This window comes from Podarcis tiliguerta (assembly GCF_965153285.1).
Source record: "Podarcis tiliguerta genome assembly, chromosome: 5".
Classification (NCBI taxonomy): Eukaryota; Metazoa; Chordata; class Lepidosauria; order Squamata; family Lacertidae; genus Podarcis; species Podarcis tiliguerta.
The window spans coordinates 44,293,482-44,309,696 of NC_139538.1; the positions used below are offsets into that span (position 1 = coordinate 44,293,482).

Sequence of the window (16,215 nt, forward strand, 5' to 3'; positions counted from 1 at the left end):
TATAAGATTAGTTAGACCAACATTCTGGCTTTCTATTAGGCTGAAAAGTGAAACCTGCCAGAGCCATTCAAAAAACTTAATGCACCAATATGGTTTTGGCCTTGAGGCAAGTCTCTCTCCCCAAACTGCGCAACATCAGTGGGCAACCTCCAAAACTCATCCACCTTGCCGCTTGCTTCTTTCTTTAGCAAAAACACTGCACCAGAAAACACACACATAAGCAAACCTTCTGAAAGGTCATATCCAGAGAGTATATTTCTATATATCTTAAAATGTGGAGTATGATGCATTGACTGCCTTGAGTGGAAAGAATGCATTTCTTTCCCTTACTTTTAAGGTAAGATGACTTTAGGTACAAGTCCTCTGCAGCCATGAGGAAGAATATTTAAAATAATTATCTTTTACATGCCTATGGAAACAATGCAATGGCCACAAGAAACTCATCCACATCTCCCTGTGCAGTAGCTATCTGCTACTCAGCAGAAAGAGGCAGTGTACAGAAAAAGAAAAGAAAAAAGAAAAAGAAAAATACGCTGCACCATAAAATGATAGATCACAACAAAAAGACAAACAACGGAATTTAACACAAAGGTGGCATCTTGACTAGAGTTTCCACTTAGGACCATTGGGGATGTGTGTGTGAATCATGTGACAAGTGGTTGGCAGTTTCACTGCAAAGAAACAACCTGAAAGACAGACTTTACATTCTAAAGAAGTGCCAGAGCAAATTCCCTTGTTTGCCTGGAGTCTGACTCTTCTTCCATTACTTGGACATTCTGGATCCTCATTGTTTGTTATATGTGAAACAATAGCCAAGACCAGAAGAATAGTGGGAGTCAGACAGTCCCTCCATAAAGGGATGGAGAAGCTCTCTGGAATTGCCCAGTTGGCTGCCAGATGGTCATCCTTTTAAGGGTTCCCCTCACTACCCTGGGAAGATTTCGCCTTCAGATGCTGCCATAACCAGGCTTCCGCCCATCTTTCTCCTTCCATTTTTGTCCTCCTTTATCACTCGGTCCCTCAAAGCAAGTGTTTAATTTTAAAGCATTGTGTGTCCGCCCCCCATACCTCTTCCCTAATGCTCCCTTCATTTCACACATGTGCATTTGTAATTGGTCCAGCCTTCTCCCACTTTCACTTCTCTGCTATGATGGGGGTGGAAAATGTTTCACAGCAGAAATTATTCAATTTTTTTTTCTTCCAGAAAAAAAAGTTGTGTAACTTTGTTAACAACAATAAATGCACACCCATTTCAAACATAGTATCAAGCTACCTTGGCAATTCTAAAGGTTTTAGCTTTGGTTACTAAACACAAGTAAGATAAATCTGATCCCTAAATCCGATCCCTCTCTAGGACATGAGGAGATTTCCCAAAACTAAAAAATTTCCAAGGAAAATTGTTCTGTGCAAATTACCCACGTTTGCATAGGAAACTTTTCAAAAATTTTCCATTTCAAATTTTTCACTACTTCCGTGCCTTCTGCTATGCAGCTTCCTAGCAGGGGCAAACTAAGACATTGTGCTTCCTGCGGCAAACGGAAAAGATAGCACCCTCTCTCTGCTCTATGTGCAGAAACTGAGCAGAATGTCACATCCACACCACACATTTAAAGCACATCTAAAGCGCACCACTTCCAGCAAATAATCCTGGGAACCACAGTTTGCTCCTTACAGAGCTACAATTCTCAACACCCTTGACAAACTACAGTTTCCAGGAGTAGTGGAATGCGGCCTTAGCTGAATCTTACTTCAACAGTGGTCATGGGACAGCATCCTCCACTGAATCCAAGTGTAGCAGGCTAGCTAGCCGGGGAGGGGGGGGTGTAATAGGGCAAGCTGTACATTACACACAGCTTTTGCCTCCTCCAACATCTTGCTGTTGTCCCCACCCCCCAAGCATCCACCACCTGAGGTGGTTGACTCAGTCTGCCTCCTGTATATTTTGAACATAGCCATATGCATCAATTATGTTATGGATGGTGGCTAGTAGACTCTTGGTTTGCTGATAATGACTCTAATCAATCCTTTATTCTGGAATATTGTATAATGGTACAGTGGTCACTTTTGAAGTGTAGAAGCTCATTATGACAGCCTCCCAAGGACAGTTCGATAATGGAGGCTGCTGTGTTGATCCTATGCATAGTTACTTGTGGTGAATATGCTCTATTGAACTGGGGATTACTTCTGACTGCACAGGTTCGACTCATAACACACTGAGCTTTAACAAGAGATCTCAGCCAACTGAAAAGACAGCCTGTAGCTTATGATTAGGAGGGCAAAAACAATATTCCAATGAAGTGTTAACAGTGCTTTTCCCTGGGGGGATGCAGGGGTACGCATACCCCTAAACATTTTGTGAATCTAAGTTTGGCCTCATTAAGGGGCAGTATTTCAATATGAGTAGGAAAATGAGAGTACCCCTAAACTTTTTTTTAGGGGAAAAAGCACTGAGTGTTACCATTTAAACTACTAGCATGAAGCAGGAACCTCATCAAAGAAAAACACAGCATCTAGCCTCTGCTTGATTATTTCCCTTATTCTATTATTTCCTCTGTGCAAGCCTCTTACAAACAAGCTTGTCCCTATTCACTTGTCTGAGCAAGGACAGACCATCAACCACCCTAGAACTCCAGCAGATTATGTCATTGCTTCTGCCAGGGGTTGGGGGGGGGGGGAATGCTGTAGAGCTACACTCCCACCTTTACCACAGTACTGGGACTATAGTCTTCTGTAGAAGATAATGGAAACCATGTTTTAAACCCTTGGCCATAGTGTCTCAACCTACCACACTAGTTGCCCAATAAGCTTTCAACTTTTCTCAGAGCTGACCCCAAGGTATTTTATTGTATGTGGCAAATGACAAGAGCACACACACCCAGCTCATGTGGAGAAGCTGGCCACACTGACCACTGAATCTTACTGCAACAGTGGTGATGGGACAACATCTACCACACCCCAGAGCAGCCTGTTAGCTTAGGGGTCACAGGGAAGGCTGCCTGGAAGTCACAGCTTTGTCCTCCAACAAGGGGAAATGCCAGTGGTGGAGTAAAGTCAGGTGGGTAAAGTCAGGGGGAGGTCAGAAAGAATGGCTAGTATGAGGGTGGATGAAGAGACAGAAACTTGACTGTAGGTTAACTCTAAACTGCCAGGTAACATGTATTCAAGACTTTGGACATTTTTGTTTTGTCTGATAGCTTATTTAAAACTGCTATGTAGAGAAACAAAATCAAGGAATTGCCTGAAGAGCTTTGATGCTTTTCTCCCTTAAAAAGGATGCCAGTCTTTGGCTTCCAAAAGGTCACACATGAACACCAATACTTTCTATCTGTTACATATACAGTCTTGGATTGATACATTTTATTAATTGGAGACTAGAAGTGTGTATTTTAAAATCTCTGTGGTCTCTTGCTAGAAGGTTTCAGTTCAAATTGCATTGTTCGTGGTCTAAACTAGATACATCTCATTACAACATAGAAGACAGATTGCTGTTAGCCAGTGAAACACTCAGAATGAATTACTTCACTGAGCAACGATAATACTTATTCGAAAATGAATTATATCAGTTAAAAGCAAATGTTACCCACACAACCACTTTTAAAAGCACTTTAAACCTTTCACTGCCATATAATCTATAAAGATCCTACCACCTCTCAATCCTTTGTGATTGGGTGAAAGGTTGAACTGCCATGCCGGGTTTTCATCCCCAGAGGAATATTTTTAAATAGTCCATCCAATAAATCCTTCAAAAATAGTGGCAAGTAATGGAAATACTGAGATCTTTTCCAGCAGAGAAACGGTATCATTCTTAGTAAATACATAGCATATGCTGTGTACATCCCCCTCCTCCACAACCCAAGACTTTCCATTAATGTATATTGGGTAATTAATGTACAGGCTTGGAAGACATTCTTACAGCAAAAGGCAATATTTTGGCCCCAAGCCCAAACCAACTGGTGGGGGCAGGGGGAGAGAAGAGAGAAATCCCACCTCGAGTCAGGCACTCTACCAGATGCAATACATAAGATACATGAAGGACTGGAGGGAGAATGGAGAAAAGTACATATATATTTCTTTCAGAGTATGTCTTACCACTTTCATTCTTCTCTATTACATCCACCACCTCTCCAGCTTGCAGGCTGATCTCCGAGTTTTCCTGTTTCTCATAGTTAGACACCACCACATACTGGTCCAGGATCATAGGTTCAGAACTAGCGTCAGCACCTGGGGAAGGGAAAAAGCAAGCTGTGAGCCAGCTTCCAGCCATGGCTCCTCGAGAGCGACCTCTGTCCATCCGACTCATGATAGGCTGATTTGTCACCAATGCCAAGCCAATCAGAATACAACCTTGGCTCGCGGCATATCCCCAAATGGCTGGCCATATAGAAGAAGTTTCCTCTGGCCCACAGCTGAGTAGTACAGAAGAACATTGGAGACTGGTTGAAAAGGGGAGAAGGGGGAGGGGGGAAAAAAACCACCCAAGAGTTTAACACAACAGCATATTGTTAGATAGCAAGCTGCAGGATGGAGTTTGAAAATAAACCTCTTTCCAACATGGTTGCCACACCATCCTTGTTCCCATTCAGAGAGAAAAATCCATCTCGGTCACAACCAGCATAAAAAAAAAGTGGGGGGTTTGAAATCCAGGGCTGCCTCGCTAAATGGGAGGGCGGAAAAACACCCAAGTCCACAACTTCTCCCCGTCATAGGCTGAGCTCCTGCCTCGCTCTCACAGGCTCAAGCTAAGAGTCAAAAGGGGGGCTGTGGACGCCAATCATATTTGCCTCACGCTGCAGTCCTTAAATAGAAAACACATGAGCCGTGTTGAATAAGGGAGGTGGGGGTGGAGGAAGGGAAGAGGGGAGGGCGCAAAGGACTGTTTACTTGAAACAGAAGAAGAAGAAGAATTACAGCACCAGATTCCTGCTTACACAGTTCCCCCCCTGCTCCGCTGCTCAAGCTCTTTCCAAATAAAACTCCCCCCAGTGTGTCCCCCTGTTAAACCGAGATGTACATATAGAGTCATCTTTTTTTTTGTGCAGCTGTAAAAAAAACCCACAACACTTCGCATAGTAAGAGTCATTCTTCAAAGTTCTCTAAACCAACACAAAATGCTTACATTGGATTCTTTCTCCCTGCCTCCACTCCCCAGCCACCCAGCTGAGCGATGCCCAGGCCTATTTCTTCCCCCCTGTGAAAGTCTTCCCATCTCACCCACCCCATCCATATTTTCTGGTTCATTTTCTCAGTCTTAATCGTATAGGTGTGTGTGGTTGTTGTTTTTTAAAGCAAAGGAACAAAAAAAAAGCGTGTTCTGCCACCAGGGACGAAGGCTCACCCTTCCTGCCTTATAGCAACAAGCTGCTGCAGAAGCATGCCTGCCCCTTCGCTCATAAGTCACTCAGAAGATAAACAAGGCCCTTCCCCGCCCACTTCTAAACACCCACAGGAAAATCTCCCCCTGTACATTACTCCTCGGCGCCTGCAAGAAGAAATATGTGCTACAAAAGCATTTTTTAAGCCAGGGCTCTTCCCCCCACCCAGGACTCCACACACACACACACACACACACACACACACGTCATGAACAAAAGAAAACCCTGAAGGAAGCCAAAACTTATTCTCCAATGAGCTAGCAATCATTAAGCTTCATGAGAGACGTTTACAAGATTGCATTCAGTTTGATGTGTGCATCAAAAGGGGCATTACCTCCAAGCACAGGATGGCATGCTTCTTGAATATCCCCACCTGGGCTCACAAGACACCTCATTATCAGTGGTCCGGTCACTTTACCGGACAATAGATGTCAAAATCCTCCTTACTCCTTGCAAGGGTGATATCACTGGCTAACAGTGGAAACCTATGCATGTTTACTAGGAAGTTACATCTGGAAAACCAGCACATAACTAGCAGTTAGGGTGGTCACAGAGGACAGACCTCCATTTAAAGGTCTATCCAGTCCTCATCCAGTTTGAAAGATAATAAACCATATAAGGAGGGAGAGAAGCTGCGGTTAATGCATTATATATTTTGCAAATTTTTAAAGTTCTGGTGATGGTTTTTAGCTGCTTGCATGCCAAAAACTGGGATAAAGAGAAAAACAAATATAAATATTGGAGAAAGAATTTAGTTAGGGGCAGCTTGGTGCAAGTAAGTTCCCTAGAGACCTGTAATTTATGGCATACATCCAGCACGGTACTGTGATGAAAGAGAATTCTCACCTCCAGCCCAAGATCTGGTCAGCTTGGGCTGGACAACGAACTGCTGACTGACTGACTAATATGGGAAGCTATGCATGTTAATCAGACACTTTTACTTTGTTAAACAAAATAGAGAATAGCTGTAATACACATTGAGACAGAGACAGTCAAGTTCCTCTCTCAAACTTGTTCTTTTGCAACATTTTGACTGGTCTAATAAAGGCATTGCATTGTAAAGTATAATCTGTAGTATAGTATGGAGTATATTAAACTCAAATAAGGGTAAAGTTAGTTGCCCACCTTCAATATGGTACATATTTAAAGACCAAGTCTGCAAAGATGTATCTATCACAGCATCTTAAGCAATATTTATTTTACGACTGGGAAGAGGCTACAATTAGAAAACCCTTTCCAGCTATCACAATCCACAATTCCACAAGAGGAAAAAGAAGCCTTCATTGTTTCAGAGCAGAGAGCATTGTTTCGTGCAGCATTTGTAAAAAAAAAAACTTCTCCATAGACATGTTTAATTGGTTCCATCTATCAAAAGATTTTATTTATAGGATGGACAGCTTCTAGAGAAAGAGAGAGAAATGGAGAGAGGGGGGAGGGAGAGAGAGAGAGAGAGAGAGAGAGAGAGAGAGAGAGAGAGAGACTTGACTCATCCAAACTGTCTAATTTAACATGGATTGAGTTCCTTCCGACACTTAGCAGGAAGGTTCCCAACAAACATTTGCCCTTCTTTGACTCTCCCGATTAAAGTAGAGGAAAAACAAATGTGAATGCACCAATGGAGGAGGGGGACGAGAATAATCGTGGTATTATTAAGTTCCATTGTCAATCGTGGAAAAAAGACCAGGCTAGTTGAGATGAAATTTCTACTGGTTTCTTTTTAAAGAGAGAGTGCTTAGGATTCAAATCAGTCTAGGACAGTGATGGCCAAACTTGGCCCTGCAGCTGTTTTTGGACTACAACTCCCATCACCCCCAGCTAACAGGACCAGTGGTCAGGGATGATGGGAATTGTAGTCCCAAAACAGCTGCAGGGCCAAGTTTGACCATCACTAGTCTAGGGGAATTTGCACTCTCCACTCCTCTATGGAAAACGTATGCATGTGTTCAGGGGCACCCTTCAACATCACAAAGCTCATTAAAAATAAGCTATTTAGGAGACTGGATTCCTAACAAAAGATTAAGCCCAACAACCCTCTCTCATTGTTTCTATTAAATGTTGTTTTGAGAGAACATACTTAAAATAATGTCTTCAAACGTTGGGAGATTTTCAATCTGAAGTCATTTCCATATAGAAAATATAATGCAAGGAATACACAGATTATCAAACAAGCAATAATCATACTTTTCTTCTTGTCTTCCCATATACATCTGGTTGGCCACTGAGGCTGCTGGCTAGGGGTGTGTGGGTGTGGGTGTGTAAGAGAATCATACACATATACATGAATGCCAGGACTGACTGTAACATAGACATGATTGCCAGCAATCAAATAGTTTCCTCAGATAATATATTACTTTACATCTTGAACAGCCATTTAGGTTTCTAGATAATTTACCCAGTTTATGTTTCCTATATTACTCCATGAAATCACAATCCACTTAACCTAATTAAACAAAATAACTGAAACAAAAAATATGATCCATCTGTACTCAAATGGCTACCTTCCTCATGGTCAAGTCAATAGGAGCATGAACTACATTTAGAGCTGTGCTGGCTGGAGAGTTGAAAGGAGAAACATTTTTATGAAAAAACTCACACACACACACACCCCCGCACATTAAAAAGGCACTTCCCCTTCAGGCAATTTCTTCAAAAGTGAGCTAAAGCAGTTGCTTATGTAGGAAGCATGCCCTTACTCTGAAATGGCTTTATTTGCCTTCAATGATGTCAGCAACATGCAGCCAAATCAAATCGGCTCATCATCTTAAGCAATTAATGATTTGGCTTATATCATTATAGAAAGGAGAAAGAGGGAGTATCAGGACAGCAACCAATATGGAAACAACAGCAGTGAACAACTTCAGGAAAATGTAAACATTCCCACCAAAGTCCACATCTAGAATATGGGGCACTTCGTCTAATTAGGATTTGGGGAACATTGAGCATAGTCCTAACTACAACACACTCCTCAGATTATTGCTGTTCCTCCATCTGTTGCTGAAATGTCAAGCTATCCTGTGAATAAAAGTTTAACCTGGCTGGTTTTGAGGATGTTCTGACTAAAAAAAGGTAAAGGTAAAGGACCCTTGACAGTTAAGTCCAGTCGCAGATGACTCTGGGGTTGCGGTGCTCATCTCGCTTTACAGGCTGAGGAGCCGGCGTTTGTCAGCAGACAGTTTTCCCGGGTCACGTAGCCAGCATGACTGAGCCGCTTCTGGCACAACGGAACACCGAAACCAGAGCAGAGCACGGAAACGCTGTTTAACTTCTCACTGGAGCAGTACCTATTTATCTACTTGCACATTTTGGCGTGCTTTTGAACTGCTAGGTTGGCAGGAGCTGGGACCCAGCAACTGGAGCTCATCGCATCACAGGGATTCGAACTGCCGACTTTCTGATCGGCAAGCCCAAGAGGCTCAGTGGTTTAGACCACAGCGCCACCCTGTTCTGACTAAGGGTGTGCAAAAACCCCTATTTAAAGTATGTAATATTTCTAAAGAGGAAGTGGCATTGCTCACTTTCATCCAGCCTTTTCTTCAATGTGGTACAATAAGCAACACAGAAACAAGGTAACAAGTATTATCCATTGAAGCTGCAAATGGGATCAATTTCTTGATTCTAGTTCCATCTATACTCCATACATTTTTATCCTTATCCATGTCTGCCTGTCCTTTTCATCTGGTTCTACTGATCCCCCTGCCAACTCTAATGTTTGTTTGTTTTTATTCACAACCAATTTTACAAAGGTTAGCCAATTCTCCATTTTAAATTGCAGCAGGTGCTTTAATGGGGATCTGTCCAATACACAGTTAGCAAGACTAGTAACTTAAAATAAGTGGCGATTCTCTAGTCCCACTGATATTTGACACAGTGAGTGCTCATGTCGTATCTCTGGCCTTGCCTTCTTATATGTCTTTTTCTTTTGAAAATCTCTAATCAGAGAAATTCATTAGTTCTCCAGGCTCTCCACCCCCAATCACTTTAGATTTGTTGGTTTCAGAGATGACATTCAGCCAAGAAAAAGTTGAGACAGAGGAAAGGGTGAAGTCAGATTCCTTTCCCCAACCACCTCAACTTCTTGGAAAATTGGCTCACAGTCTACAGACTCCAATCAACTAGGTTACAGGTAAAAAAAGTTAAGGCAATGGTATTCCACACACAGATGTGTGAAACCACTTGGAGGGCATCCAAGAAGCTGCCAGACACAAGTTCCCCAACAGTTGGAGAACACCTAAATACTTTGGCACTTGACCCATTTCAACTGGCCAAAGCAAGTGTGGATTCTTTTAGCTGTGCTTTGAGATAGAGAAGGGATAGAGGCTGATCTTTTAAAGAGAAGGCAGGATTGAAGAGTGGAAGAACATTCCTAAAGGTGGCAGTTTGGTTTAGAGAAGTTTAGGAGCAGGAAACTATTAGACCAGGTGTTCTCTCTATGCTCAGTTCAAGTGTTCTCAAAGTGCACTCAGGGCAGAACTTTTACATCTTGGCAGCCACAGTTCTTCCAAATTACTTTTGCTGAGGTAACATAAATGTGGAGAAAGCTGGAAGGGAGAGATGTCCCATCTACTGATTCTCTCCAGAAAACAGCTCTCCACAGGCATCTTTCCCCCTAGCCAGAAGGGGGAAAGGAAGGGGATAAGAACAGCCCAGGGTGTATTTGCAGGGGAGAACTGGTGAGCAGAGGCAGAATTAGGGGACGCGGAGGGAAGACAAGTAAAAATAACCAATTTTTTTGGCCTGAGAGCATTAAATACAGAAGAGACCGGGGGTGGGGAGATTGCTTTCTCAAATGGCTTACATACAGTAATTTCCTCCCATTTAACTTTTTTCCTGCAAAAGGCTGCTCATACACATGGACTTTTACTGAAGCTCCAATTGCCTGCATCTTGCCATCGCAACAAATCCAGCCAGGTAATACTGCACGGTGCCAAACAGAGAGAGAATTTGGCTCAGAGTCTTAAGATTTTAGAGGTGCAAGCCTCCCTTTCTCAACCTCCATCTCACACCTAGGCAGTTGTATGTATTCCCATGGCCATATACAACAAAAGTAACCGATGGGCTGCAAACTTTGCTTTCTATTAAACTGCTGAAAGACATAATTTGATACCTGAAAGAGCTTTGAGTTCTCTAAACCAAAGCCGCGCCTAATGAGGCACACATGGCCTTCAGTGTTAGCCATGCAAAATCCAAGGACAAATCTTTGTCTCTAATTTTTCAGACTGTCTTTTCCTTTCAATGCCATCCAGATTGTTTGTTCCCTGCAACCCCCTCCCCCAATATTTCTTAGAACTTAAGACAAGGGAAAATATGCCTCTTACAGAGGCAAGACTAACTCTTCTCACATCTGTCTTGATCCCTGCAAGATGTACACCCACAGGAGCAGGCTCTAGTGCCAACTGTAAATCCCTAACTTATTATGTTCAGGGTGAGAAAGTATGTGCTATGCAATGGGCAAGGTTAGCACATGCTCCAGGAAGCCATTCTAGCCATCAACACTTCATTGCTTTGGAACATCGCATGGTAGTATCAGCCAGGCTCTAATTTATTAGAACTCAAATGTTTCCAGATTAATCTGGGATGCATGTGCATGAATGGCATATAGGCATTCTAGCCATCAACTGGGTGCCATAAGAACTATGCATATAATACTATGCTAACCTAACCAGAGATCTCATACTGATAAACTGGAGGTAAAAAGAAGGTCATATAACTAAAACAATTGTTATGGAAGACATTGTTTACAGCAAACACAATTGATCAACCAATAAAGGTTAACCACGCTAATATACCATATGGTGCCAAAATTAATTCCTAATTTATTCCTTATTCCTTATCTACATGTCCCTTTAGAGGAGAGCAGGTGTGTATGAAATTCTAAGCCAGTACTAGCAACAACCTGTTGAGTGAACTGTAGTAGTTGCCAACGTTCATCTGTGAGTGACAGGGTAATCAGCAGTATCCAAATGAATGCAAGAAGTTGATCAAGAACTCTTTTTCTTGGCATATGCTGTTTTCATTTTGTGAGCTACACCAAGCAATCCCAAACTGTCATCTCAACTCTGAATACTGGCTCATTAGATGGCTTTTTCCACAAACTAACTTCACTTCAATAAACATAAAAGTCACTTCCAACTCTTCTACAGTATCAAATTTTCCATCTACATAACAGCCAAACCAACAATGATAAGGAAGTGAGGGTAGCAAAAATGCTGTCAAGAATGTAGTCACCAAGGAGAGGTTAGAATTGGATAGGTGTTTATAGTAGTTTGTCGACCATATTTCAAACATGGTAAGTCTAAAAGCACAAGCACACAAAGACAATTTGAAGTAAGTTTGTTATCAACATTCCTGCTTCTAAAAGCTCCACTCATCACAATGAGCACTGCGTATCAGCAATATCAGGGCTCTTCATCAACACAGCTGGCTTGAAGCTGCAGCTGGTGAGTGAGGAAGGCTGTCACTTTTACCCTTCAAATGAGACACCGTTCAAAACAGTATCAAAGGTGGTGTTGAGGCATAATGCCACATTGTAAAAGCAGGTGGGGAGGAAGGTTATCAACGGTAACCAAGGTGGTCAGCATGTAGCAATGCTCTCTTTTATAATGGAAAGCAATCAATAGCTCAGATGGCACAGAACATCCTACTTCTGCAAAAGCAATTCTATTTTGTGTCGTGCCAGCACCTGACATGTGTGAATAATGAAAAAGCATGGGTGGATAAACTGCAATTAGGGAAGTAATGAGTATTTGAAGAATATGCAAGCACCCCTGCTCAAATGACTTCAAGCACAATCCACCTCTGGCAGTCCCCTTGCTTCAATTCTGTTGGCAGCTTCACCCACCCAAATCCCATTTCCTCAAGGCTGTGCTTACTAGGTTTTTTGTAGCTCAAAGTAATTAGTGCCAATGTTGCTGTTTGCACCCATGACTTTGAGCTGCAAGGTCTGTGGCGACAGAAACAGCTGAAGAAAGCCCAAGGTCAACGCACCTATGTAGACTGATGGGACAAGAGGGTCTTCAACATAGTTTGCTTTTTACCACACATATACCCAAGCCACTGGCAGGCATTCAGTATTCTAAAATTTCTTTGGAAGTGTGTGAAGAACATTATGTCTCCATGGATTTTTGTCAGTCACATCAAGATTTTGTGAGCATCCTTCAACTCTCAAGCTTCTGCAAGTACAATGAAGAAAAGCTCACAAAACATGGCTGATTTTCGAGCCGAATGAGGGGGTGTTGAAGCTTCCCTACTTTCAGTCAGATTATGACTATTAGTCCATCGCTAAGTACTACCACAACCCCACAGGCCACACACACACAAATAAAAAAGTAGCTAGCAATGGGAGGTTATGAAATAATTCCAAGAAAACGGCAAGTTTTCTGGAAGATTAAGCAAACAAAAGCCCTCACACACTGTCAAGTCTCAACAAAAATGAGAACTAGAAACATCACACACACACGAGAGAGAGAGAGAGAGAGAGAGAGAGTTGAAAAGTGGCCACAGTCAGGAGGCCAGATGTGTCATAATACTAATGAGCAAGTCTTAGCCTCTGTATTAGCCCTCTACAGTTTTTATAGACAGTGGTTTCCAAACTTTTTAAAAAGGCCCTGTTCCCTTTTAAAATTAAAATATGCTCAGTTCTGTCCACACTCTAGTCCACCCACCCTGATGCTCATAACCTCTCTGTATTCTCCAGGTAGCCCCCGTTTCTTGAAATAAGAAGAAACTGTGGGCAGGTGGCCAGATACAGCTGCATTCCTTGGCTTCTCAGGACCTAGCATGAAAGCTTCAGACTGAGGCGTCTATTTTATTCCACCCCAAGCTCCCATCCCTCATTGTACACCATCATTACATTTTTCTTATGGGATGGCACTTTATAAGTACTCTCATAGGTAAACGAATCACTCGGTAGGCAAGTCAGCTCCACATAGGCCTTTAAAAATAGGTTCATCAGGAAGGAAGCACCAAATGCCACACCCTAAATGCTGTTGCTCCTGAGCTTGCTGGTCACCTGAGAGTACCTACCTTTGCAAGCAGTCTACCTTTGCAAGATATTAAGAGGCATACAGGCAGTATACAGTTAACATGACTATTAGCCATCCTCCATGAATTTGTCTAATCCCCTTTTAAAGAAATTCAAGTTGGTGGGCATTACTGTATCTTGTGGTAGGGAATTCCCTTGACTATCTGCTGCATGAAGGACTTGCTTTTGTCTTTCCTCCTGAACCTCCCAACATGTAACTTCATTGGAGGACCCTGACTACTAGTATTATATGAGAGGCAAACATCTGTCTATCCACTTTCTTCACATAGTGCATAATTGTACAAACCTCTATAATCTCCAGACCCTTACCTCCCTCCCCTCCCTTAACCAAGAAGCCTCCCCATTACAGTAACTTTATCTCAAAGGGGAGTTGTCCCTGCCCCCAGCCCCAAGCACTTTCTTCTGCACATTTTCAAGCTCTATAATCTCTTTTTTTGGAGATTATACAAGAACTGTGTATAGTACTGTATTCCAAAAACAGTTGCATGATAAATTTGGAAAAAGATACTGTCTTAATGTTTATTGTAAGCCGATTTAGATACAGTTTACTGAGGAAAAGCATAATAACTAAATGGGGGGAGGGGAGGAGATTCAAGAGATTTGTCATCGTATTGTGGATATGGTGAATATTATTTATATAGTTGCACCATGCTGCAGAACTAACTTAGGGATTGTGAAATCGCTTTAACACTTTTTTCTTGGGAAATGTGCAGTGGATTAGGGAAATTTTGTTCAGGACATTATGAAATAGGTTATGTCAACACTGCTAGGATTTGTGCAGTATAATTTGCAAACTAGGTCCCATTTGTAATTTTTTAAAGAAACAGTTGACTATCACATTTACTGTAATTGACTTCTCAGGTGTATCCATATGGGACATCATCAAATGCAACTGTCATTAGATGGGTACTCTTTAAAATGACCCTTAAAGGCCTGAGGAATGATTAATACCCTTGGTCCACTTTAATTTTGGATTATTTACATAATTGCTTCTAATGCTTCTTCTCTTCATACAGGTCTCTTGAGGAGAATGATTGCAAAACACAGAAGAATATCAAGAGACAGCATTACAGTGGATCACAATACCATTTCTTAAAAACTAACAACTGCCATAGTAAAATCCAAATACTCAAGAGTATGATGGAAGATAGAAATCACCTTTCACCTAAAGAATTGAGAGGGAGAGGGGGTGGGAGACTGATGGGGAAAGAAGAAAAAGGGAGGGAGAGAAAGAAATCTGAGAATATGTTAGAGGAGACAAAGAGACAAGATGGGAAGCTTAGTGCATGAATGGATACAACAGACAAGTAAAATGCCAAATGCAGATTGAGAAAATAATGGATTGACAAGGCTTGTGCTAGCCAGCCTGTAGACAAACACAAATGTGAGGACTGAACAGATAGCAAAACAAAGGGACAAGTTAAAAGGAATAGAACATGAAATAAGGCATAACTTTAAAATGAAACTTGCTGAAATAATTGGAAAGGCTCAAAGAATAGTTGGTTGATTTTCTTGGTATACAGCAAAACTGTACAACTGGTATAGGAGGCTGCAAACAGCAGTAATTCTGGAACACTGAAGCAAGTAAATAAGCCAGTGGAGGATCTGCAATATGGGAGATGAAAGGTAGAACTGATCATCTTGGAGTTAAGGTTGTATGTTTAAGTTGTTTAGAAGACCAGGAACTTCATACAGAAATTTATTTATATCTTGGGCAAAGGCCACTTCTCAGTGGTTGAGTTTGCATAAGGTTCAATGCTGAATCACTGGCACCTCAAGGGCAGGCTGGGAATGACCCCTGTATGTAACCCTGGAGAGTTGCTGCCAGTCAGTAGACATACAGGCTTAAGAAGAGCCTACTAGATCAGGCCAATGGCCAGTGCTTTTTTTCTAGGAAAATAGGTGCCGGTACTCACCATGAAGTTGTTAAGGTAAGTGCCACACTTTTTAACAACAAAAAGGGGTGCTGGCACTGCGTACCCTGGAATACACCTGGGGGGGGGCACTGCCAATGGCCAATCTAGTCCAGCATCCTTTTCTCACATTGCTGAATCAGATGCCTGTGGGAAACCTGCAAGCGTAATTTGAACACAAAAGCACTTTTCCCTTGCGTGGTTTTCAGCAATTAGTATTCAGAACCTTTACTGCCTCCAACTGTGGATGGAGAGCATAGCCATCATGGCTCATAGACTTCAATAGCCCTCTCCATGAACTTGTCCAATTATTTTAAAGCCATCTAGATTAGTGGCCAAACAGTTGATCCATATAGTTAGTCAAAGGTCTATCCCAATCTATCCCTGAGTAGGGATCCCATGCCACTTATCTGCCTATAGCCTGCCATTCTCTCCCCATCTCCCATTCTAGAGATCTGTAATTGATATCCAGGGTACCAGAGAGAGCAAGCACAAATTTGTATGTAAAAACAATATAGTACCTGCAATAACCTTCTTTGGAGAATCAGATAAGCTGGACATCCAGACTTCAAAGTCCAAGAAAAGAAGCAGCAGAGAAATAAGAAAAGCAGAAGAAGAGGCATTAGAAATACAGAGAAGCAGTTTTATGGCCCAGCAAATACTGAACAGCTTTTTTTAAAAATGTGCATGCAGAGGAACTATTTCCATAAAGCTCACAGCAAGGAAACAACCAAGGAGGTTGCTAAAAGAAGAGCATAAGAAGGCACAAAGTTATCCCTGTGGTAGAGTTTCATTAGTGACAGATATAGGCAGGGGATTATGTAACTTTGCTCTAAGTCAGAAAGGTTTTGCTTTGTTTTTGAATAACTTATTAGTAATTTTAACAAGC

At 42.0% G+C, this 16,215-nt stretch overlaps 1 protein-coding gene across 16 annotated transcripts in view; it reads right to left on the minus strand.

Moving 5' to 3' along the window:
* Positions 1–16,215, minus strand: part of SH3PXD2A (SH3 and PX domains 2A) — a 250,465-nt gene that overhangs the window by 69,865 nt on the left and 164,385 nt on the right. For 7 of the 16 annotated variants that reach the window (XM_083441520.1, XM_083441519.1, XM_083441510.1 and 4 more), the window contains 2 exons: positions 15,848–15,892; positions 4,090–4,221 (listed from right to left, as the gene is read on the minus strand). In XM_083441520.1, coding sequence (XP_083297646.1) covers positions 4,090–4,221; positions 15,848–15,892 — 177 coding nt within the window. Of the gene's footprint in view, positions 1–4,089; positions 4,222–4,344; positions 4,828–15,847; positions 15,893–16,215 lie in introns of those variants that run through there. The other 9 variants (XM_083441524.1, XM_083441522.1, XM_083441525.1 and 6 more) reach the window with 3 other exon arrangements.